The following is a 25980-nucleotide window of genomic DNA, read 5'->3' as shown; positions in this document are numbered from 1 at the left end:
TCACATCTTGAATTTCTGTGAATTTTAGTTTCCATTCTTTCTCCTTTCAAACCAGACACCTAAATTATACATTGAAGACTGGTAAAAGGTGGTTTTTTTTGTTTGTTTGTTTGTTTGTTTTTTAATGGAAAATATCAAAGCAGCAGCCCAGGAGTATCTGACTTGGTGGAATGGAATCAGTTAGAAAGCCAAAGAAATCACTAAAAAAAGTGACTTCTTTTTTTTCCCCATCACTTATAATCTTCAGCCTTACTAGTTTATGACAGTTTAATGTTCTGTAGAAGAATCCTCCACTAAAGTTATAATTTTAACTATAGTCATGTAGACAGATCCCTAATCCCCTGGGTAATCTAGATACTAAAGGTGGGGAGGAGCAGTCATGTTGACATTCTTGAATCCAAAACCACTTTTTGAAATTAGCAAAGATGTTTTCAGCATTCCCAAAAACATGTTATGAGCACATTGAGCTGAAAACGTTTTTCTTACTCAGTGAGTACAGAAACCAAAGCAGCCTGTGTGTATGTCTATGTATAGACTGTATCGTACCTGGGCTTATGGAGTAGTCTAAATTTAAAACGTCCTCTATTCTACCTCCAATGAAAATGTTTCTGTGTGTGGCATCTGATCTTCCACCGTGTGTGTGGTCGTCTGCTGGTGTAGCGCTGTGTGCTGCTGGTGTTCCACAATGTGTGTGGTCGTCTGCTGGTGTAGCACTGTTTGAGGAGCACTGTGCGCCGCTCGTGTGGGTTTACACTTAGGAGTGTTGTCATTACATGTGTTCTGCTCTTCTCTCCCTCTCCTGCCCCTGCCCTGCTCCATCAGAGAGAGCTGCAGGTCTCTGCTGCCGCCTAGTAGTTCCCTGTCACAAAGGGATGCCAAGGCTTACCGATCTGTCTGTCAAAACCAAAGATGTCTGGGAAATCCCTCGAGAATCCCTGCAGTTGATCAAGAGACTGGGAAATGGGCAGTTTGGGGAAGTATGGATGGGTATGCTGAGACTCAATTACTCTATTATTAGCTTCCCCGTTTGGGAAATCCCAAACACCAAAGATGGAAGGTGAAAATAAAGACTGTGTGACCGGGAAGAAAGTTTGAATTCCTAATAGTGGGGAATAATAATTTCAATTTTGGTTTTAACATTCTGGAATTTCTAAAAAAAAAGATAGTAAGTGGGCAAAACTGGCAAATGGCTCAAGTTGTACTATTACATGACTCTCAATTCATAAACCAGCAAATGGTCCAAGGAATGTTCCAGCTGCCATAAAATGTCTTGCCCTTCATTTCCAAAAGTAAATATTTGTTAAGTATCGTCCTAACAGGCAAGTCACCTTCCATCTTTCCTAGTGCATGCGTAATTATGGATTATAAGGACTGTGTTTTCTTTATTAATTCCCTTTCCTGTAGAGAAAGCTGATGGTTTGTGTTTTAACTTAACTGTGATTGCATCAAGTTGTACCCCACAAACTTCTGGATTGGCTAAAGATGCTTGGGAAGTTGCACGTCGTTCGTTGTGTCTGGAGAAGAAGCTGGGTCAGGGGTGTTTCGCTGAAGTGTGGCTTGGTAAGGCAGAGGGCACATTTTGTTTTGGCTGCATCTCAAAGCCGATTAAAAGGATGGTTTTGAACAAAAATGCACACACAGCCATTGGGACAAAGACACTTAACCTGGATAACTAGACAGGCACAGACCATCCAGATTTTCAGAATATGCTGATACCTTGCTGTGCTCATCTGTCCTACTTCATGTGGTTAATTAAGGCACCCGCAGAACAGGAAACCAGTACACTACGAATCTGGTGTTTCCTCTTCCTAAGAAATGGGAAGGTAAGATACTGTATATGGGCAGCCATAAGAAAGACCGTGGGCATTTTGCTCAATGGGCCTGGGTTTGAATCCTTACTAGCTAATTAACCATAAATAAGGGCATATTTAACTCCTTTAAGCCTCAGTTTTTTCTTCTGTAAAATTGGAATGATACTTTTTTGTTGTTGTTGAGATGGAGTCTTGCTCTGTCGCTAGACTGGAGTGCAATGGCGTGACATCAGCTCACTGCAACCTCCGACTCCCGGGTTCAAGCAATTCTCCTGCCTCAGCCTCCCAAGTAGCTGGGATTACAGGTGCCTGCCACCATGCCCGGCTAATTTTTTGTATTTTTGGTAGAGGCGGGATTTCACCATGTTGGCCAGGATGGTCTCGATCTCTTGACCTGGTGATCTGCCCGCCTCGTCCTCCCAAAGTGCTGGGATTACAGGCGTGAGCCACCATGCCCGGCCAGAATGTACTTATTTTATAGGATCATTTTTAGGATTACATGGGTTAATATGTTTAAAGTCCCTTGCAGATAGTAGATACTCAGTAGACATACATACTTCTCTTTATTTGATTGTCATTGATAAGGCTGGCTGCACTGGGCCTTTGTAATTTCTTTTATAGCCCTTTTGGGTCAGTTGCAGCTTTGCTTAGAAACAATTCATGGATTTAGGCCCCACTCAAAAACCTGTTTCAGTGAAACAATATTGATACTTATGGAATCCTCCATCTTCCTTCCTCAGAACTCATTCAAAACAGTATTGATCAGTACCCTTTGCTATGTGTGGGTACAGATCTTTAGGTGTAGTCTGCATTAAAAGAGTTAATACAGGTGGCCGGGCGCAGTGGCTCATGCCTGTAATCCCAGCACTTTGGGATGCCAAGGCAGGTGGATCACCTGAGGTCAGGAGTTCGAGACCAGCCTGACCAACATGGAGAAACCCTGCCTCTACTAAAAATGCAAAATTAGCTGGGCATGGTGGCACATGCCTGTAATCCCAGCTACTCGGGAGGCTGAGGCAGGAGAATCGCTTGAACCTGGGAGGCAGAGGTTACGGTGAGTAGAGATAGTGCCATTGCACTCCAGCCTGGGCAATAAAAGCGAAACTCCGTCTCAAGAAAAAAAAAAAAAAGAGTTAATACAGTTAAAGCACTTAAAACATATAGCCCAGCAAGTGATAAGTACTACAAAGATATATGTAGGTAAGTAGGTGGATAAATAGGTAATAGACAGACATACACATATATATGTATGAGTTAGCTAGTTTAATAAATCCACATTATTGTGTCCATCTCTCTCTGGACTTTATCTCAAGTATCATAAAATATATGACCTCCTTCTTCCTCATTCACCCTCTAATAATAGAGGATATTAGTCAAATTACTCACACAATCACGGAGAATTGGACCCTGTAAGAAAATTTGTTTTCAAATTTTACAGATATCAACTTTAAATCATGACATATCCTGTTCACATTTTGTTTCCCAATAAACACAAGATGACATGCCCAGCAGAATTGGGATGGGTGTCTATGCAATTAATGAGGTTTGCATTACAGAGGAAGATTTTAATGTATTTAAAATGTTGGGTGCTGAGTCTTAAATAGCAAAGATCACCTATAAATCACCAAATTTCCCGTGAATGCTTAGTGGGCAGATATTTTATGAAGTTTAAATGAACTTTTCTTTAAGCCACTTGTTTTTTCATAATTTATATTTTGTAGGTTGCATGTTGTAATTGTATGAACATGTCTTTAACAGGATAATAAGAACTCCAATTTACAGAATCCTTAAATTCCAAAGTCAGTTATATTAAATATAAAAATCTTAATTTAAAGCAGTCTTCTTTTACAAATAGAAAATAATCTAAATTAGCAGATTGTTTCCCCTTTATACAGTTATTCCTCAACATCACAGGTCTAATAATGGAATACACATGGAACCTAGGTGTGGGTTTGTTTTTTTAATGCTGGGCTGAAAGAGACCCAAAAGATAATCCAATTCCATTCCTGTATTTTACAGATGAGGTTAACTGATGACAATCATAATCCAGGCCTTGCCTTCAGATTTGCTAGGTTTTCTTTAACATGCTAAATTTAAATATCTCTGTTCCCTCTCAGCTGCTGTTTAATTTCCCCTGTCTACCTAGCTGATGGAAGCCATTGTTCTTGTGGCTAGCCATCAGTAAAGCTGAGGAATTTGCCTTACCTGGTTGAAGTACTGGCAAGCAGACTATGAGCTCCTTGCCAGTGCTTATCAGCACGCTCGGCACACCTGTACAAGGACGCAGTCAAGTAACTTGTCCATTGCAGACATTGAAAGTCTAAAGGTAATTTCCAGACATCCTTATGTGGTGCCATATTTTTAAATGGCACACCCCATAAACTTAAATAATCTAATTTCTTCCATGCCCACTGTGCTCCCTAAGGGACAGCTATTAGATGGCCAGGCCTGTTCCAAGCCCTGGACTTTCATCACTGTAAACAGCGGTCCAGAGCTTTTGGTATAAATGTGTAATCATATGACTGCACCAAAAAAAGCCAGAGTGGTATATATTCAAAATTTTAAAACATTTCAATGAATTATAAATCTTAATATAGCCATCCTTGCCATCCCCACAAAGAAACACATTTTTTTCTGTTAAAATACTTGACAGAGTCCTTGCAATTGAATGTCTTTGTTCAACAAAAACTGTATTAAGTGTTTTAAATTTAAAATCTAATTTTATGCAAATAGCTGGTGGTCAAAACCCTCTTTTTCCATCAAAAGAAGATCTTTGGTTTGACTTCATGTTCTGGGATGTTTGTAGGTACCTGGAATGGAAACACAAAAGTAGCCATAAAGACTCTCAAACCAGGCACAATGTCCCCCGAATCATTCCTTGAGGAAGCGCAGATCATGAAGAAGCTGAAGCACGACAAGCTGGTCCAGCTCTACGCAGTGGTGTCTGAGGAGCCCATCTACATCGTCACCGAGTATATGAATAAAGGTTGGGCAAAGCCTCTCCTGTCTCCAGCATACAGTGCCTTAAGGGGTTGTTTGAGGGAGAGAAATGGAGGCTTCCTACTTGCTTCTTTTCTAGTTTCTGCCTGGGTCAAGTATTCCCATTAGGAACCACCAGTTAATGCACTCATTAATGAAAACATTTTTAAAAACATACCAACCTTGAGTTTGCCCCGCCCCAAATCCTTGTGAAATGCCAAATGCCTTTTACATGTTATGTGTGTCAGAAATTCAAGCTCCTCTCCATAATTAAAACATTCATTTTTAATATCAGGTGGTACAGAGGGTTATGATAGTTTGCTGTTATTTTGAATGTAGTAGCTTTTGTTGCATTTCCTTTTGGCAGGGCTAAACAATTAATATCAGACACTGCTCTCTAAGCTAAGTTTAGTCTCCATCATTTGAACATCTTATTTTTTTCCAGCTCTCTTCTTAGTCAGATGATGAATTACATGCTTTCACAGACCACATTTATTCTCACATTCTCTCCCCCACAACCCCTCTGTCTTTCTAATCAAACCAGCATTGTTGGGGATAAGACCAGAGATCATTTTGTTTTGGAAAAATAGATGAACCAAACAAGAAACAGTCTTGAAAGGCAATACATTGTACATCAGAGGATACCAGTGTAATTTTTCTTTTCCATGTACTTTCTTTTAAAATATAATGGAAATTTTTTTTCTGGCAAACTGTTTTTTGTCCTTTGTATCCAGGGTTATTTTGTAAATAACTTTGTGATTAAAGCATAAAATATCACTGATGACCATCATAAGCCTCCACCTTCTGCAAATGATTATCCCTGCCTTGTTGTGTTATACTAGTGGCTCTGAAGCTTCCAATGTTTTGTTTCAGATGTCTGATTTAAGGCTTGGCTGGCTATGATCTAATTAAGGGGAGCCATCTGCCCCGCCCATATTCTTCAGATTGTCTTTTCTTGATTCAAAATCTGTAAATAAGCTAAGCTACTGAGTCTCAGACTTTACCTTGTATTATTAGAATCACCTGTAGGGCTTCTTAAAACCCAAGTTTCTGGACCCAACCTTCAAAGTTTCTGATTTCCTCGATCTGGGATGGGACCTGAGAATTTGCGTATCTAACAAGTTCCCTTGTGTTGTGGTAGCTGCTAGTCCCAAGACCACAGCTTTGGACCACTCAGCTGGGCTGTATTTTCCCCACATCCATTCTTTGTGCAGGGGTGATTGGAGAATGGGATTGAAGAGGTGCGGTTCTTCATAGGTTCCTCTTTATGACATAAAGGGAGATTGAGTCCCATTTCTTCTAGTTTTATCAAATATATATTGTTATTCCTAGAAATGGAATTAATGCTGTTTGTTTTTAAAAGGTAAAACTGTTACTTCTCCATGCATATACTTTTTTCTACCCTGCTTTTTTATATAAATCTTCCCCCCCCATGGATGGCATTATTCCATTTGACTACCTTATTACTTTTAATAAGAAAACCAAATACAGCTCTCCATTGGGAATTATCTTTCAAAGTACATTGAAATGATTTTATGTTTTGTTCATAGGAAGTTTACTGGATTTCTTAAAAGATGGAGAAGGAAGAGCTCTGAAATTACCAAATCTTGTGGACATGGCAGCACAGGTAAGCCCTGCAGGGTAACTTGATGTGCCATAGGTTTAATGACGTGTAAGTACATTGGGTCATGGTGTAACATGTCCTGTTCCCTGGGTTTCCACAGGTGGCTGCAGGAATGGCTTACATCGAGCGCATGAATTATATCCATAGAGATCTGCGATCAGCAAACATTCTAGTGGGGAATGGACTCATATGCAAGATTGCTGATTTCGGATTGGCCCGATTGATCGAAGACAATGAGTACACAGCAAGACAAGGTGGGCACTTGAATGACAATGGCTCGTGATCACAGCCATGAGAACAGTCACTTACCGCATGGCCCTTCCTTCCTCCTTACCTTCCCTTCCTTCAGAAAATACCTGAAATGTCATTCGTCAGCTGGGTTTGGACTCCTTGATCTGGCAGGAATTTGACAGCTCTGCAGGTGGGAGACTGTTGTGGGCCGAGTGGAGGAATGAGATATTGGTTTTTGGTGGGTGGGTGGGTGGGTATTGGTATTTGCTGCTGTGGTCCTCTTGGCTCATGCTGGTCTCCTCACAGCATCTAGGCCTAGGATACTCTGGTTTTGGAGAAAGAAGGCTGGGGAAAGCCAAGGGATCGTCAAGTTTTAGTTCATCGTTCAATCAGTCTGTGTCCTAGCAGAAAGCAGAAGGCATGTTCAAATTAGAGAAGTTAAGAAATGAGTTTTTTACAAAGGTATAGGCAGGGTTTCAGAAAGCCAACAGAGCATGGTGCAGTATCTCGGAGCCTGTAACAGCAACAGAACCAAAGCCTCAAAGGCAAGGAGGCAGAGAAGTGGGCACAAGAAGTCAGAATAGGCCACTGCACAGAGAGGGCCTCCTCAGTAGAGAGAGATGGCAGGAATGGATCTGGGGACTCATACCCAACCCCACTCTTTAGTCCACTTCCAGGTCTTCTACCAGACCCAACCAGAAGTACAGGTCACAGGAACTCAGGGATGAATCCTTATGGGTCCAGAGCAGGGAGAGGGAGAGTGGAGAGAGGAGTTAGAAAGACTATAGATGGTAACAGCATAGTTCCTCGAAAATCTCCACCTCCTTTCATCATCCCCTTCATCCCACCCTCTGCAAAAATTTCTATCAATTAGCCTTTAAGTGAAATATATCAATTCAGCAGCCATTCCAGTGAGGCGGCTTTTCGGGTGCTATTAGAGCACCAGATACTAGAAAGGAGTTTTTAGGAATATTTTCTTTGTTTCTGGATACTTACAAAGTGGTCACCAGGTAAAATTGTGGGACTAAGTATGCAGTTTGCAATCGAATATAGGCTCCTCATGTAGAACATAATGTTTATAACTGGAGCAGGGGGGAACTTTCATTGTTGGTATTTTTAACCAAAGCCTAGTCATCCCAAGCAAAGCCGAGCAGTGACTGGAATGTATTACAGGGTGGTGCTTTCTACTGCATTTCATAATGGCCACCTCTGGAGTCCTTTTCTTTCTCTTTCTCTTTCTCTTTCTCCTCCTTCTCTTGCCCCTGTTCCTCCTCCTCTTGATTCTTTCATTTCATGCCAATTATCCTCTCCCTTCATTTGACTCTAAGAATGGAAGCATTCTTAGCAGTCTCAAGTGATGAGGAAAAATGTTAAACTAAGACCCTGGCTGCTACCGATACTGTCCAAATGCTGAATTACATGTCGGTCAGACAGCTCAGCTATTTGAATTTCCCCAACACGTGGCAGTTCTTGTCCTGGAGCCAAATGCCCACACAGCAAGCTTGCCCGTGTGTTATACACACACATACACCCCCGGTGCTGGGCCAGATGGCATGCTGTATCTCTAATCAAAGGCGCGCTGCAGCTTTGATTGGCACTGGCCGTCCAGAGAGGAATGTGCATGTGATTTTGAGGCGAGGGAGCCGAGAGGACCTGAGTGCCAGTGGATCTGAGACTTGCCCTGAATGAGGGACTTTATCCTGAGGCAAGTCTGTCAGATCCAGCTCCTTAGACTTGGAAGGAGAGTGGGCGAAGGTTGTGAGACATGAATATTTGATTAAGGAAAGGGCTAGAATAGAGCCGTGTGCTCACCCTTCTGTGTGTGAGTTGAGTTTTTCCCCTTTTCCTGGACTTTGGACTCTCTGGGGTTTGTGGTTAATGCTCATGAACCATGGGTAAATGAGAAGGTTGCCAGGCCAGGAGCCAGAGGACACAGGCAGGGGTGCTGTTAACAGTGTTAACAGGGCCTGGGGGTTTAGTCCACACCTTACTCACTGGAGTGAGGCTCCTCAGGCTGTGGCCCTGGGTGATTGGCACCCTCGCTGATTCCCCTCCCATCAGGCTGCTGCCCTCAGCCTGGCCCCGAACTGTTCCTCTGCATTAGCTGTCCTGATTGCCCTTCTGCCGGCTGCCCAGCTCCACCATCGTGTCCCCAGGTGCCATCAGAGCCCCTTTCAAAAGGCCAACCTTGTAGCCTTGGTACTGCATTTCTTTACTTAATTTCCAAATCTAGGGTCCCATCCTTCCTTCTTCAAACATTTTTCTTCTTTCCTCCCTTTTCCAAACACCTTCAAATCCATGCCAAACACTGGAAAGAAAGAAGGAAGAAGTAAGTGAACTGGAGAACTGAACTGGGCAGGGGGAAAGCGAAGCTTGCGGGGGGTCCCCGGATGTCCAAGGAGAATAAAAGAAATGCTGTCCTGCAGCAGAGGGGTAGGAAGTGGCAGAGCCATTTATCAAATACCTTCCAGGTACCAGGCCGGAGGGGAAACGTGAGGACCAGACAGGGCAACAATAGGAATAGACTCAGAGGGGTTAACTAACTTCTACAAAGTCACACAGCTAGTAAAAGAGCAGAGCCAGGATTTGAATCCAGATATGGCTGGCCCTGTTGCATCTACCATCCTAAGTTATGCTGCCTGCTGCTCATCAAGTCAGTGTTAAAAACAACTGAAAATCAAGCTGGAGAGGATTAGCCATGCATCCCCTTTCCCCTGTATTTTATGGGGCTGTTTTTAAGGAGCACCTTCTAGTGTGCCTGTGTGAGGGAGTTGGAGAGACCTTCCTTTTCCAGCACGGGGACAACCCCGCTGTTTATCAAATTCCTCCCGAGGGCCCACCCTGCCCCGGCCGCTTTACGAGGCAGAAAGGGCCTGGTGTGTATCTGCTGGTGTACTCTGCAGATGGCATGTGTGCTGCGTGCTGAAGTTTCTGCGGGGAATTAATCAGCTCCTCCAGACAGCTGGTCCGCGTGCCTAATAATATTTGCAAGTCGGGTTTTATGTTACCCACAGGCCACAGCCATGCTGCATCTTGATTATGAGAATGCAGGCGGCATTCGGAAACATGCGCCAAACACAGATATTTTAGGACCATGAATGACAGTTGTTTTCAAAACAGTTGTGAGTTTCCCATCTCAGGGAGCACTGAAATATCTGTCACCCCTTGGGCAGATGAGGTGGCATTGCATAGGGCACACGCAGAATTGGAGTGTGGAGCCGGGTTCCACAGTCCTTCCTGTGCTCCTTGCTTCCCACCGCCCCAGCTACCCAGGACTGAGCAGCAGCCCATGTCAGGGAGGAGGTCAAGGCCAGGCCCTGAGCCTGTGAGGATGGCCTTCCACTGACAGCACTCTAGAAGCAACTAGAAATTTGGAGAGATTGCTTATTCTCTATTACCTGGACATCTCACTCAGTTACAGCAGATGGTTTTTCTTTAGTTATAAACACTTTGCTAAATTCTGCCCAATCAGAGTCTCTAAATAATGCCAACATCAGTTATTTGAGTGCCTTGTCAATGAAAGGGACTTTATTAGGAGCTACCGATATCAAGAAGCCTAAGACTGCACAGGACAGTCAGCAAGCATGAGGAGGAACACGTGGGGCATTGTTGAAATCAGATGGAACCAGGTTTGATATCCAGCTGTACCACCTGACGATCTGGGGCCTTAGGCAAGTTATTTAACTTTTGCATACCTCAGTTTACTCATCTGTAAAATGGAAAGACATTTTGTCTGCTGTGTGCATTTTTGCAAAGATTAAGTGAAACAATGCATGTAAAGTGCTTAACAGGGTACCCAGCACATAGTGATAAATGTTGCTTGTTACTATTGGTATATCTGGTACAACACTAAGTTCTTGGGGAATAAACAAATGAGTGAATGGATTGTAGATACAATGGAAAGTCTGAAACACTATTCAGGAAAGGGAGAGAAAAATCAAAGATAATTCCCAAGTAGTCAAATGCAGGTGATCATGAGAATGGCATTACCAATAACAGAAATGAGTGACTTGGGAAGATCTTACCTTCAAGAAAGAGGATACATTTGGGTTTTTATCTATTAAGCTTGAGATGGTTGTGGTGGTCCTCCAAGCCCAGACAAATGAGCTGGGGTGCCCTCACTGGGTCTCACTGCCACAGCTGGGCCCTCAGCCTTCCAGCCGTCCCCTAAGGTCTAGTCACGGCTGCCTCCCTACCCTAGCACCGCATCTTCCTCCCGGAATCATTCCAGAGCTCACCACAGGCACCACAAGGAGCTACTGTCCATCTTCTTGTCCGTAGACTTCCATACCACACCTGTCTCCTGTGACCCCCGACATAGGCGGATGTCACAAGCCTTGCTTCTGGAAGTTCACAGCCCCTCCGGCCATCACTTCCTTCAGAGATCACACAAGCAGATGAGAAGCAGTGGGAAAATTCTCTGCAGACTCTAGTTTTTTCTTCATGAGCTTTCAGTGCCGACTAATGTTGATTTAAACCTAACAAGTTCAGACAGACGTGGCTGTGTGTAAGCATAACTTCCTTTTGTGGATACCTTTTTATTCTTTATTGAGCTGTAACACACATACAGTAAAATGAACAAATCTGAAGTGTGCAGCCCGATGAATTTTTACATACACGTATGCCCCTGAATCCACCCCGAAGATAAAGAGACAGAATACTTCCAGCACCCCAGAAGACCTCTTATTCCCACTCCCAGTCAGTAACCACCCCCACAAATAGCCTTTTTTCCACTCTTTTCACCATCGATTGGTAAGTTTTGCCTGTAAATGAACATCACAGACATGAATCCTATAGTATTACTCTTGTGTCCGGTTTCTTTCCCATTCTTATGTCTGTGAGATTCTTCCATATTGCTGCATGGAACAGCAGCTCTCTTCGTGGCTGGGTAGTATTCCGCTGTACAGTACATCACAGAGCCTCCATTCTACTGTTGCTGAACATGTGGGGTCATTTCCAAACTGGAACTATTATAAATAAGGGTGCTGTGGTGGTACACACATGTCCTCGTCTCTCTGGGCTGTGTTCTCCAGTGGAATTGCTAGTCACAGGGCAAACCTAGGTTAGCAATTGCAGTTACTCCCTAACAGATTTTGTGGACATATTTTTAAAAAGGAGAATACACACTCAGTGTGTCACTTGCCAGCATTGTTCTTCCCTCTAAGCTGCTAGTGAGGCAGCCTATTGAGACTGAGGAACCAGAGGTTGGACGTTAGGGTCCCTGGCTTTGAATCAGCTCTGTCGCTTACAAGCTTGGTGTCCACAGGCCAGTTATTTCAGCTCTTTGAGCCTCATTTTTATCATTTGTAAAACGGTGATAATAAAAATGATCACCTCACATCATTAGTGTGGAACTTACATGGGCTATCTATAAAAGTTCTTTGAGAGTTGTGAAATGTAAAAATCATCCTTATAACCTCAACTTTTTGTATTTGACATACATTTTCCTTGAAAACAATCTATAAAGTTTTTAAAGAGAATCACTATTAGTAATCAATAGAGAAAAAAATCAGTCTTTCCAGAAAAAAATACTATCTCCTTATTTTATAGCCTGGGCCAGTCAATGGATCTGGGCAATTACCACTTTGATATACCTGCATGCTCCAAGGGCCCCTCCACCCCAGACACAGCTGGGAGTCACACGTCCGCTGTCCTTGTCTCTGGCCAGCTTGCCTGTTTTCTTGTGTTTGCATTCTCTGTTGGGAACTATCCCTGCCTCTGAGCTGCCTCTCTTGTTTTTAATCTTGTGAAGTCTGAATATCAGATGGCCCTTCTCAGCATTTTCACCGATGCATGTGCATACACACATCAACACAAGCACACATGAGCACACATACTGCCTGAGCACACACACGCTGCCTGAGCACGCACACGCTGCCTGAGCACGGCTGGAGCAGTTCTCCCGAGTATCTGTGGAGCCGCTCTTACTGCTTCTCTACAGAAGTGATTTAGTTTAAAGACTAGCAGCGGGCCCTTGTAGACACAGAGCACATAGTAGTATTTAATAAATATTTGTTTACAGCAATGGAAATAACCAAGGTTACCAACCCCTCCACACTCTTCTGAGACGTGCTCTCCTGTTGTCTCTCAGCAATGTGCATGGCTCTCTCTGGGAATCAAATGCTGTTGTGGCTGCAGGAACCTCCAGAAAGGGTTGTTTATTGCATTAATATTCCTTGCACACTCCAAGATTGTCTTTGGAGTGATGGGAAGCACAGGAGCTTTGCAGCTAGATAAGCTTGTGTTCAAATCCTGACACCGTATTCCTAGAGCATAAGCTCTGGCCTCTCTGAGCCTCACCTTTCTCATCATAAAATAAGATTGGTGTTGGTTACCTTTAAGGTGATTGTAAGAATTCAAGAAGATAATTAGTAAAAGTTGTTGGTATTCTTCACTTCTTCCAACTCCTCCCCACAACACTTTGGTGTTTTTTTGTTTTGTTCTATTTTAGGTTTTTTCTTCTTCTTCTTCTTCTTTTTATAGCTTGACCTCTTTTCTTCTTCACATGTACACCTCAGTCCCCTCCCAAAGATGGCAGGGCCTGGATTGGTTAAGAGCATGACCCATGAAATCAAAGTGTCTTGGTATAAAACCTAGCATTGCTGCTAATTCACTGTGAGACCTTGAACAAGTTGCTTAACCTCTCTGAGCTTTTATTTCCTCCTCTTAAAACAGGGATAATAATAGTTTCTATATCATAGAATTGTTGTATGGCTTCCCTGCGAATAACCATAAAGCAGTTGGCACAAAGCCAACACTGAGCTGATCGTGGTAGCTGGCAATAGTAGTAATAGTGATATTATTATAATATTATTGGTCCAATGGATGCTAATAGTTGTGTTTCTCACTGTCACATACACACACACACACACACACACACACACACACACCCCACTTTGGGTTTTCCTGACCCCTCCCATCGGGGCTGCTTCCACATGGAGGCTCTGCCTCTATCGCCCTTTCTCCTGATTTGAATCCTCACGAAGGACAGGAACTGGGGTTGCTGTATGGTTTTGGTTGGTTTGTTTTTAAGTTCAAAATTAATGAAACAAATGTCAAGGAAACATAATCTTTGGATCTTTGGAATATATATAAAAATAGGAACATTCGGGTCTTTGTATATGACTGCTGTAAGTTTAGGCTTATGTATTAAATAGAAGAAGAAAAATGTGTCTGTTCAAATGCTCCCCGTATTGGGGGTTTAAATTGAATAGATTATTGTCTGGAGGAAAATTCAAGTATAAATTAGACAACGAAGAATTACTAATTGTTGCAGTTTTCATGTTAATTATTTCATGTTAAAAAATTGTTACCGCATAAATTAACACATTCTTTCATAGAAAACATATTTTAGAAAGATTTGTTACTTTAATAACTCTTTGTGTATTAGAAATCCCAGATGCCTATACTAATTAAATATAATCAGATTTTAGATTCAAAAAGCACAGTAGCCATTTAACACAAGCAAGCAGGCAGCTAGGTTGAAAAACACACTCAGAAAGAAGTGGATCCCTGTTTCTTTCGAATTTCGAATTTCACAATCCAGAACTGTGAATTCAATTCCTGTCCTTCCTTTGTATTACGACTGGGGATTATTAGACTCAGAGCGCCAGCTTTCCAGCTCAAGGGCTCCTGCGGAATTATTAATCAGCCGCTTCTGAGGTCCCTGTAATCCGGTGGCAGATCAAGGCTGATCTCGCCATGAGATGCCCTCCCTCTGCCCCCGTCAACACATGAATTTCTTGTCCTCTGTCAACAACAGCATTGCCATTCCCGCACAGTGTGCTGTGACCTGAACAGCAAATATCAGGAGAGGGAAGGAAAAAAAAAAAAAAAAACCTTTTTAATTATTGAATTTAATCTAATTCTTCCCATGCTAGAGAAGCAAACCGTCCTTTGATGAAAAGCAAACTCTTTAAAATGCAAGCCATTGTCTTAAGCACCGACTAGTGTGTTCCCAACTCAGTGGTGCCGCCATCAAATGACCACGCCAACCCCCGACTCCCCAGCCCACACTGAGAGTCTGTCATCCTAAGGGCTGTCTAGGGAGAGACCCCAGGGGACTTGCCCGACAGAATGCCCTGCCCTCCGAGGTCAGACACGGCTTTCCCGCTGAGCTGAGTCGCATGCCTGAACCATGCTGCTTGTAATCAAGCTTCCCGGATCCGAGTTTGGTACACTTCAGTCACTAAGCAGAAAAGCTCCTTCATTTGTATTCTGTCGCTTCAAGCTCTGAGCTTCCACCTCGTTTCTGGGAGGGACTGCTTTGTTTATCTGCTGAGCCACCGTGGAGCTTCGGGGCCCAGATTAATAGTTAGGGGGAGCAGGTCAAATTGGCAGGGAAATGGAGATGAATTGTAGACCGCATCCATTTTCCTCCAGGAAAGGGTGTGTTGAAAGCCAAAGATTAAAATTAAAAGAAAAGGGACTCTAAATCACCCTTTCCTACTACAGTCTCTCTTTAAAGATTAAAACTGTTTCAGGTCGGAGATGGGACCAATTTCTTTCATTCCCACCCTTGGGCAGCTCTGACTCTGCCCAGAGGATACAGATGGACTGGAGGTAAGCAGTGGTCACCTCAAGCCCAGCTTTTTTGCACACCTTTCCCTTTATCTGTGCCGGTCAGTCCCATTGTATATTCTGTGTGAGCATCTCTTTCTCCTTTGTGCTGTTTTGGGCAGAGCCTTTTGGTGGTGGTTTATGAATGGTCAAGAGCAAGTCCTCAGTCTGTGCAGCCCACGTTTCTTAGTAATCATCAAGAAGGAAGCAGATGGTCACCCTCTGTGATTTTAAAGTGTGTAAATAGGAACTGCAGATTGCCATCAAACATCAAAAATGTCATTTGGCTTCCTTGTCTTGCCTTGCTGGCAAAAGGAACTCCCACATTTTCATCATCGGGGTAATCACAGACACGCAGTACGTCTGAAAACTGCGCCAGGTTCTGAAGCATCATTTCTTCCAGCCAAAGGAGGGTGCTCAGTGGCATTGCTCTGCTGTCCCCAGGGTGGCTCCCCTATTGGCACACTGTGCCAGATTGAAAGGGGGAACGGTTTGAAAAAGCCACCCCAAAGTGGCACTTGTCTTCTGTATATCCTCTTATCCTTTGATACCTTCTGAGCTCCCAATCAAACTCCATGACCTCCACCTGTTCCCACACAGCATCCCCAAACCCAGTGCTGCCCGTGCAGCCTAGCTCGCCATGTGGCAGGAAGTCAGACTGACGCGGGCCCTCTGCCCCTTCTGGGGGTGGCTGGATTCTTGGCATCATTTCTATATTGAACTACATCCCACACATCCATTGATCACTCAGGTGAGTTCCTCTCACCACCCTGGGCAGCAGTGTGCAGATGGTTACAAAGCCCTTGTCTTTTGCTCTGGATTGAAAGTCCACAAACACAGTGTTTATCCTGTTGAAGCTGTGAATCAGAATTTTTATTCTGTTGGTTTTGTTTTGTTTTCTCTTTGCAGAGGTAATCAAGTTACAGAATTTTTATTCTGATATTGCTTCCTTTCTGGCTCTTGGAAAACTGGAAGGATAATTGGAATTATTCAGAGCCTCAGTATTCTGGAACAGCAAGCAGGGCTCCTTTTTTCTTCAGTCCCACCCAAGATAACCACTTCAATAAGCCTACATAACACAGTCTGTACTCCAAGGAAAGTCCCTTTGATGGTTCTCAGATTTCCTTCTTAAAAGGACCAAATATCCATGATTTCAGGAGATGCCCATTAATTTTATTCTCTACTTTTGCATTGCCCCCATGAGTTAGAGTGGGTTTGTCATTGGTCACCATTGCAAGGGAGGTGATGGAGAATGACAAGCAGCCCAGAATTTCCTCCCTTTACTTCCTGGCTCCTCTAGGGATATTTGGAAGGAATGTCACAGTTTACCTTCTGGTAGCCTCCGTGTCTGGATCAAATGCCCTTCCACAATTTATCCTGCCTATCATTCCCCAACTGCAAAACCCCAGGATTAATACCTAGAGTCCAGCCTAGCCCCTGCATTCTCCCTGGTAGATGAGTCTACTCCCCTCTGTCCTCTAGTTGTCCTGGGTTCGATTTTTATTACCCACTGATAGACCTTCTATCTCTTCTCTGTCCAGTCTTGAACTCTGGGCTCTCTTGGAACTTTGCTCACCCCAATCAGCCTGAATATTCTTTCCATGGATTCCACTCAATTAGACTTTGGATCTGTGCCTAGTTAATCAACCTTATCTTTGCAATATGTTCAGGCCCACCTTCCACTCCTTGGTTCTTGTCCTCCTTGGCCTAACTTGTCCCTTCTCCACTCGCAACCCTGGTGGGACAGAATTCCTCCTTCCTCCCAACCTCCCTCCTTCTCAAACTCCTTGCTCAACATTTTTGAAATTTCAGATGGAATGTAATCTTAACCCATTGTAACATTTACTTTTCATTTTTTTTTTAAAGCATGATGCTAAAACCTTATGAACTTGAAGTAGAAGTTTCAACAGAATGCGTCACCAGAGATAACTGGAAAACACCCAGTTGTATTACTTCAGAAGCATTTGGGAAATCTGAAAGTCATTCCTTTGGCCTAGTGTGAAAATTCTGAGTTTTGCTTTGCCAAGTTTCATTGAGTTTGAAATCATTGTTTTGTTTAAGTAACCACAAAGTTCCAGGTCAGGTCAGCTTTGATTTTGCTTCTTTCACAGGATATCCTGTCCTGGTACCGCCTTGTCACCTCTCCCTCCTGTAAACCAAATTTCTGTTATTGGCATTGTTTGTGATTTCTTTTCTTTTATTACCCGGAGTAACTTTCAAGTTGAAGTATTGCATACTATTAAATATTGGATATAATAATTTTCAGAGTTAGTGGCTTTATAATTAAAAAGGGCTCTGGGTGGCTCTTTGGTTCAGAAAAGCAGTGTCTGTTGTTGAAAGTAATGGGTTTCCTCCTTGAAAATGCTATTAGGGCACAGCTCAGATTCTCTGTAGGAAGGATTTGGCTTCTTTTATTCAATACTGACTTCACCTTCTCCACCTTGACCTAGTTTTTTAGCCAGAGGGGATATTCTCTGAGACTATGGATGGCCTGGTCACCAGGAAAAATAAAAGAGAGAGAGACTTGGCAGTTCAGCTCTCCGGTGATGTGAGCTGGGCCCACCCAGGTCTGTCCTGGCCCCTGCCCTGACCCTCCCTGCCGCAGGGAAAGCCATGGGTCATGCATCATTTCAGTGCGGCTACCTCTCCCTGAAGCCCTCATCTCCTGCTCATGTTCTCTTTTCCTCTCTCTGCTGAGCCCTCTTCTTCCTAAAGGCAGTGCCACCATTTAATTATCTGTTGGATTTGCCTGTGAGCTCTGTCTCCCTGGCTGCCTAGAAACCCCAAGGGTGGAGGCAACCTGTGCTTGGTTTTCCCAGGAGCGCCTCACAGGGTGCTGGGGACATCGTGGACCCTCGGAAGATTCTCATTGATTGGTTGATGAGTGTTTTGATGAGGGTTTTTTAATCTTCTTTTCCTCTTCTGATGTTTGGAGAGCTTTGGCATTGCTGATGGCATTTGCCAGTGCAACTCAGTGACTTTAGGCCTTTACTATCTGAATAAAGTAACAGCTGGCATTTATTTAGCTATTACCAGGTGCCAGATGCTGTGCTGAGCCTTTTACATCAACGATTCTTCTCACCACAACCTTAGGAGGTTATCATCCCCAGTTTATAGACAAGGAAACTGAGACTTAGGGACATTTTAAATGATCAACCAGCAAATCCAGTGTGCAAGCACAGGGATGCCTGACTCGGAAGCTCCTTTCCTAAGTGATCATACTGGTCCTTCCACAAGTGACTACTCAATCCCAGCTCAGCCCACAGTGGGACTGCTTTGCATTGTCACTGAAGAGCATCCACTCCTCGTTTCCTGACCGGCTTACGTACTCTTACTGCAGGAGGTGATTTGGCAGCAAAAGTATCTGCAGTCTTCACTGGAGCATTTGAAATGCCTGTGCCATCATCTTAATGTATGAAAACACATAAGGAACAGGAAGTAACTGAGTCAAGTAAGACTGTTTCTATTTGAGGCAGAAGTGAAAAACAGATTACCTGGCCACTAGGGATAGAGGGACTTCATTAACTGGAATGTGGTCTGGGGCTTGGGATGGGCCATCCTGACATAATGACTTTGGGCAGTCATCCTGTTGGCACTGAAAAACCGAGAGCATCACTCAGGCTGTGCTGTCGTATGAAAGGAAGATTTTATTCCTACAACTTTTAAGAGTGAAGAAAATTATTAGTTTATTACACCACTCTATTGGTACTCTTTGTGTTTAGTTTGATTAAGTCTGTGTAAAGGAAAAGAATGACTTTGACCGTCAGGGTGTCAGATAACTTACTGCCTGGCTGGACCCTTTAGCTAGTTAGAGCATTTACTGCTGTTTAACCAGCCTTAGGCAAGTTGCTATGAAGAAATATGTGTCTCCAACCTCAGTGGATTTGCATTCTATTGAAGGAGATTTTTTAAATAACTTATGAAAGAACTAGTAAAAGGACACAGAGGAGACATGGACATGGTGGAACAGTGTATAGCGTTTATGCAGTCAGGCTCTGACGCCTTTGGTTCAAATCCCAGTTCTGCCATCTACACGTGTTCTTTGTTTGGCACATTCCTTTCCTGTCCATGTTCCATTTTCTCATCTGTAGAATAAGACTATTCCTGGTATCCACCTCATGTGCACAGTGCTTTGCATGCCTGACTCTTAGCAAGCGCTCAGTGTATGTTTAGCTATTGTGGTAGCTGCTATTATCAAGCATTAAACTGTTGTTTCTAGCACTAGGCGCGAGGTGCATTGGAGAGATTAGTGAAGGCTGGAGGAATCACAGGTGATTTCATGAAGGAGGTGGGACTGGAGCTGAGTAGGCTTTAGCTAAGCCGGTGAAGGGAAAGAGAGCATTTCCAAAGCCAATGTAAAAGAAACAAGTGTGAGCATGCTAAGTGCAGGACACAGGATATAGTAAAGCAAACTGAACTAGATTAATTGTGTTTGGGGTAGCAAGAACCAAGTTAGGTCAGGCACAGTGGCTTGCACCTGTAGTCCCAGCACTTTGGGAGACCAAGGCAGGACGACCCCTTGAGCCCAGGAGTTCAGGACTAGCCCAGGCAACATAGCAAGATCCCATCTCTATAAAACATAAAATTAGACTGGGCGCAGTGGCTCATGCCTGTAATTCCAGCACTTTGGGAGGCCGAGGTGGGTGGATCACCTGAGGTCAGGAGTTCGAGACTAGCCTGACCAATATGGTGAAACCCCATCTCTACTAAAAGTACAAAACTTAGCCAGGCATGGTGGTGTGCACCTATAGTCCCAGCTACTCAGGAAGCTGAGACAGGTGAATTGCTTGTATCTGTGAGGTGGAGGTTGCAGTGAGTTGAGATCGCACCACTGCACTCCAGCCTGGGCAACAGAGCGAGACTCTGTCTCAAAAAAATAATAATAATAATTAAAGTAAAGTAAAAATTAGCCAGGCATGGTGGTGCACACCTATAGTCCTAGCTACTCAGGAGAGGCAGGAAGCTTACTTGAGTAAATCCAAGCAAGAAGAGCCCACAGGGGAGACAAGCAAAATGCTTGGAAAGAAAGGAAGAACATGGGGAAGAATAAACTCAGAAAAATAATTCATGCATTTCTCATATAAATGTTTGAGCTTTGCAGGTTGGATTATGCTAAGTTTTACTGCTTTGTTACCAAGATTATTGGTATTATTCAAATGTGAGAAGTGTGCTAAAATAGTACAAATGCACCCAGAGCCACTCGTTAAGTAAACATGACAGAAGTGACAATGGAAGCATCATCTACCCAATTGCTAATTGCTGATAGACACCCATGGGCCTTGAAATGTCATGATGCTTTTGAAGAGTTTTGAAAAGTCAAAACACTTTTCCCATTCTGTCTCATCATAAATCATTCTCAAGGTAATGATGTGTTATCCTCCATGTTTTAAAAGACAAGGGAAAAGAACGATATGGGAAGTCATCGCACTTCTGCTCACAGCCCAGTGACTTTCTGCGCTTAGGATGGAATCCAGAATCCTAGTGCAGCTTACAGAGTCCCACAAAATCTGTCCTTGTACTCCATCTTATTATTCTCCATAGCACTTTATTGTAGTTGACATATGTAAAAGCCATTCATTTATTTTATCTCCCTCAAACTAAGCTTCTAGCTCCATGACTGCCAGAGAATGCATTCACTTTCATCCTCCTGGTACCAAGTGCAGTGCCGGGCACTGGGGAACACTCCAGAAATACTGGTGGTAGGAAAAAGAGAGAACAAGCCAGCCCAGCAGTGGTGGGTGTTTGTGTTATTTCTGTGGACAAACTTTGATAACTGAATAAATCCACAGCCCTCTCCTTTCTCTTGCCTGAAGCATGGATGATTATTAACTTTATTTTAAATGAGGAAGACCAGGGCTCAGTGAGGTCGAAATGGTTGATGTCTAGTCACTTGCATTCATCCCAGTCTATTAAGAATTTATTCTTAATCCAGTCTATTAAGGATTTTCCACTTTGTTTCACTGTCAACTCTCCCAAGGCCCCTTGCCACCTTGTCTTTCTGCTGATGTAACTAACCACCCCCATCCCCAGCTGCAGCCCCAGTGAACTAGGCCCCCTTGTCCTCAGAGAATAAAATGTGGGGCTCCCTCACTCAGATACGTTCACTCCGACCCAAAGGGGATCTGAACACACTTCCTTTGGCAGTGAAAATGCAGGGTTCTCCAGGTATTTTAAGTTTCATTAGTGTGTGGCTATTGCTTTTCCATTTCAATTCGCAATTGTTAGACTCTTAAAAGGGCATCCAGACAGTGACCCTGGTGCTGTCACCAAGGACAAGTAGAGGACTCACCAGAGGGCAGGGAACTGATAATATGCTCTGTAAGGAACTGTGGTTATTCAGCCAAAAAGGGAAGGGCTGTCCAGCTACTCATTCATTCATTCAGCACCTGTTTATCAAGTGCTTTCTCTGCACCAGACACTGTACTCAGTACTGGAGATGTGCTGGCCATCCGGGAAGACATGCTCCAGCACTCAAGCACAGTATGTATCTGTGGACAGAGACAGCCTTCAGACAATTCATGCATTCATTGCACTTTAATAATAACAGCTTCATTAGGCAATATTTACTGAAAAAAAATAGTGACAACTACAAAGAGGGAGGTGCTCTGGCAGCATAGAAGTAGGAAACCTACCCCAGTCTTTAGTGATCAGGCAAAGGTTCCCTGTGCAAGTAATTCTTTGGCTAGGAGCAAAAGAGGAGTAAGAATTAGCAATGGGGTAAGGGCTTTTGACAAAGGAAATAGCCTGGCATTTGCAAAGCAGTCAAAGAAGGGCAGTGGAGAGGTTGTAGAGGAGAGAGGAGGGGAGCAGAGGAGAACACATCTGGGATGATAAGAAGCAGCTGGGGAAGTAGGTAGGTACCAGATTATGTATATGTATTATATTAGAAGGCTACTGTAGAAACCCAGGGTGGGCATGCTGAGCAAGTGAGGACTAGAGGAAGGGTAGTGAATTCAAGAGTATGAAATGGTCAGGATGTAATGGACCTGACACGGGCATGGACAAAGCAGGAAGGCACAGAGATCATTCAGTAAAGATGTATTGACCTCCTTCAATAGGGGCCCTGTGCTGGGATCCGAGTGCACAATAATGAAAAATAGAGTGTCCAGGCAAGGATGATTCTCAGGATTCTGTTATCACCAACTGGGTGGTTTACAAAGTCACCAAGGATTGAGAAGCCAAATTGTGGGGAAGATAAATTTTGGATATTGCATTTGAGGGGCGCTGACTTGTATAACCAATTTCCTTCTCAATTGTCTCTCCATTGTGATGATGGAGAGACATCCATTAGAGAGAAATCCATTGTGATGATGGAGAGACAATTGAGAGGGAAACTGGTTATGCAAGTCAAGGACTCAAGAGAGAGGTCCCATCTGGTGATATAAATGCAGGCATCATTGGGTTTAAGATAGTCATTGGAGCCACGGGAGTGAATAAGACCCCTGATGTTACACAGAGTTTGTGATCACTCATTTTGTTTCTCAACAGAATTCAGAGAAATAGGATTGAGCTGTATATCAGAAGTCATTTAAAATATCGACATATTTATTCATCACAGGAATGATTCAGCCTAAGGCTAACTGGTCTTATATATGTTCCTGGGAGTTAAATGACTAAGCTACAAAGATCCTCTTACCTGGAAGTTCTAGGACATGGGCCCCAGTGACAACACCAGGTTGTCAAGTTTTCACCATGACAAGTCAAGGTTTCAGCAATGGCTTGGGAGTTTGGTAATATTTGCAAATAGTACCTGGAAAACATTCAGTGGAAAAGATGCTTCCAAGTGCACACACCACACACACACGCACACATATTATGGCCTTTGTGTATTGGCTTAAAAGAATCCTAAAGAATCCTAAACTGTTAAGCTAATTCAGTAAGAAATGACAGAGTGGTCACTTCTTTTTTTGAATTCATGTAAACATGGAACAGACACACTAAGTGTTACAGTAAAGCTCAAGATAACAGTGGCATAGATGATCATTACCTGTATAGTTTGCTCTGTTCCCTCTAAATAAAATGCGAAGGGGAGAAAACTGTTTTCATATCTAAATCCTGCTCCCAAGCAGAAGAATTTCAAAGAGTGAATCAGCTAGTTACATAACAATACCAAGTTAACTGCATTGCAGTTCTGATGTTTTCTCCATTGTTCTGTAAGTCCATACTACTTAGAAGACCACTTTGATTCTGACTTTTTGCCTGTCAGAACTTTACTTTCAAGGGAAAGACAACATTTACACCCAGGAGATCCTTCCTTCAAGGTGTCTGAAGTCTCCTAACTTACGGAGCCCACTGCAGCAGCCCTGCAGCAGGGGCACCTGTGGGATTGTATAGGTTATGTACTACACAACCTTAGGGATGCTGTTTTCATAGATGGGGTTTTACACTGTGCAACCTGCACGGTTAGTTGTAAAGACACCTGCCAAAAATCCCCAGTTAACTCCTCCACATTTACAGCTGCATTTTAGGGCCAATAGCTTTGTACCCTCAGGAGATGGGAAGCCAGGATAAGGGGAAACAGAAGTAATGAGATGTGTGGAAGAGGAAGCAGGGATTAGCTCTTTTCAGTAGAAACCGCAGTTAATCATTAATACCTTATTGCTGCTTTGATTTAACCTTTTGTCTTCCTTGAAAAGGAAAATGAGTTATCTATAAAGAAGCTTATTTTGTCTAAAGTGACTGCTATTTTAAGACAGAGAAGAAGCAGGAGAAGTTGGACAAATACATTATTTTTTATTCCTCCAAATACATTATAAATACATTGTTTGGTATAAATATATTGCTTGTCTTAGAAAGAAAATTAACACAAAACAAATTTAAGTAAGCTTAGTAGTCAGACCACATATCTACAAATGACTTCCTTTCAAAGATTCCTTACATTTTGCAGCCTTTGTTTTAACATTTTTTGAAGGTTTATATATTATAATCCTTATTGTAGATTATACAATGAGAAAATAATAAAGCGGACTAATGCAACTGGCTGATATTGCCGTTGTTTTTTTAATCTGAAATTAGGAAATCACTTGGAAAATCTAACATGACTGTATCCAGATTTTAAATAGTCGCTTTCAGCAACACACACACCTTCACCAATGTCTAGTGATTCAAAGAAGGGGAAAAACAACTCCTTTGGTTGTCATTTTATTTACAGGATTTGTCTGCACAGCAGAGAAAAATGTTCCATTTACTTCAGAGATGGTCAGAGATTTCCAAGCCATTTGGCTCAAGAGATGGTTTAAATAGGAATGAATGTAGTATACCTTTAATTCTCTGAAGTAAGAGAACTCCAGCTGAGGTTTGGTCCAGGGCACAGTCTGCTCTCAACACTGAAGAAAATCTATCACATTAATCCCAGTGGCTCAGAGTCCAAAGCTGCGTGAACAGAATACTCAAGGATAGGAAGTGTGAGAAGAATGCTTTGAAAGAAACTTTAAAAACAAAACGACTATTCAGAGAATACCAGGTCTTATGTGGAATCATCTAGCATGTAAGGAAAGATATAAATAATTATGCCTGAGAAACATAACTAATTAAAAATAACTCTATGCATAAAAGGAAAACTATAGAATAACTTTTCTGCTCCAGTGTTAATGTGAGATGCCTCATAATGAAATAGTAGGATTTTTTTTTTTTCATTTCATTTCACACAGACACATGAGAGATGGAGAGGAAAATTATATTGCCTGAAAATGCCAGGGTAGATTTACTAAAGATGTTATCATATGCTATATTTAAGACAAAAATGTAATTGCTGTAATTTATCATACCTCTGGCTATTAAAACTGTGCCAATTTAAATATTTTAATCATTTGCCACTTTTGTACATAGTGACTTTTTATAGAAGATTGTATGAAACATTCTGATTTTGTCAGCCTTTGTATGATTTTTAGGAGCTCCTTAAGTAGAATGAACATGCTTTAAACATGTAGTTGTGTTTCCATAAGTAATAAAAATTCCTTGTGTTTTTCTTTTAGTTTGTTCAGTAAAATACCTGGAACTGCTTTATAATTGCTTTATAAATGTTTGAGAGCACAAGCTGCTAAATCCCTTTTATTTTATTTTATTTTATTTTATTTTTTTCTGAGACAGACTGTTGCTCTGTCACCTAGGCTGGAGTGCAGTGGCGTGATCTCGGTTCACTTCAACCTCTGCCTCCGGGGTTCAAGTGATTCTCCTGCCTCAGCCTCCTGGGTAGCTGGGACTACAGGCTCGTGCCACCACACCTGGCTAATTTTTGCATTTTTAGTAGAGACAAGGTTTCACCATGTTGGCCAGGCTGGTCTCGAACTCCTGACCTCAAATGATTGGCCCGCCTCTGCCTCCTAAGGTGCCGGCATTACAGGCGTGAGCCACTGCACCTGGCCTGAATCCCTTTTAATTCCCTGCACACACATCAAGCTTGTAGAAAGCAAGGTGGACCACACCCTTCCTTTTGGTTTAGAGAGAAGATTATTTTAATGATCAGTTAAATTTTTGAATAAAAATTACTCCACTGACTGACATGAATTTGCACCTTGGTCTTGAAAAGTCAGAGACTCATAAGACAGTCATGGAGGCAAAACTGCTCTTTAAAAAACAAACATTAAATAGTACTCTTTCTGGATGGTGGAAGAAAAGGTGGTAAGAAAGTGATCTTACAGTATAGAAGAAAAAAGTATCCCAGGAGTAAAGATGGCCGCTACAGGGAGAAAGAATGGAGGAAAGACAGCAAATGTGGAGAGAGAAGGAGCTGGAGGCAGATTCCTTTCCCTGCTGTGGGTGTGGGAGGCCTTTGGG

At 42.8% G+C, this 25980-nt stretch overlaps 1 protein-coding gene across 6 annotated transcripts in view; it reads left to right on the top strand.

Moving 5' to 3' along the window:
* LOC105492092 (FYN proto-oncogene, Src family tyrosine kinase) overlaps positions 1-25980 on the top strand; it is a 181520-nt gene that overhangs the window by 141698 nt on the left and 13842 nt on the right. For 3 of the 6 annotated variants that reach the window (XM_011758983.2, XM_071096334.1, XM_011758987.2), the window contains 4 exons: positions 823-987; positions 4618-4797; positions 6341-6417; positions 6515-6668. In XM_011758983.2, the coding sequence (XP_011757285.1) occupies positions 823-987; positions 4618-4797; positions 6341-6417; positions 6515-6668 (576 nt within the window). Of the gene's footprint in view, positions 1-822; positions 988-1404; positions 1561-4617; positions 4798-6340; positions 6418-6514; positions 6669-25980 lie in introns of all 6 variants that reach the window. The other 3 variants (XM_011758991.2, XM_071096335.1, XM_011758988.2) reach the window with 2 other exon arrangements.

The sequence above is a fragment of the Macaca nemestrina genome, chromosome 5 (genome assembly GCF_043159975.1).
Source record: "Macaca nemestrina isolate mMacNem1 chromosome 5, mMacNem.hap1, whole genome shotgun sequence".
Classification (NCBI taxonomy): domain Eukaryota; kingdom Metazoa; phylum Chordata; class Mammalia; order Primates; family Cercopithecidae; genus Macaca; species Macaca nemestrina.
Note: the sequence above shows the minus strand (reverse complement) of the source record. Positions and strands in the feature narration are given on the sequence as shown.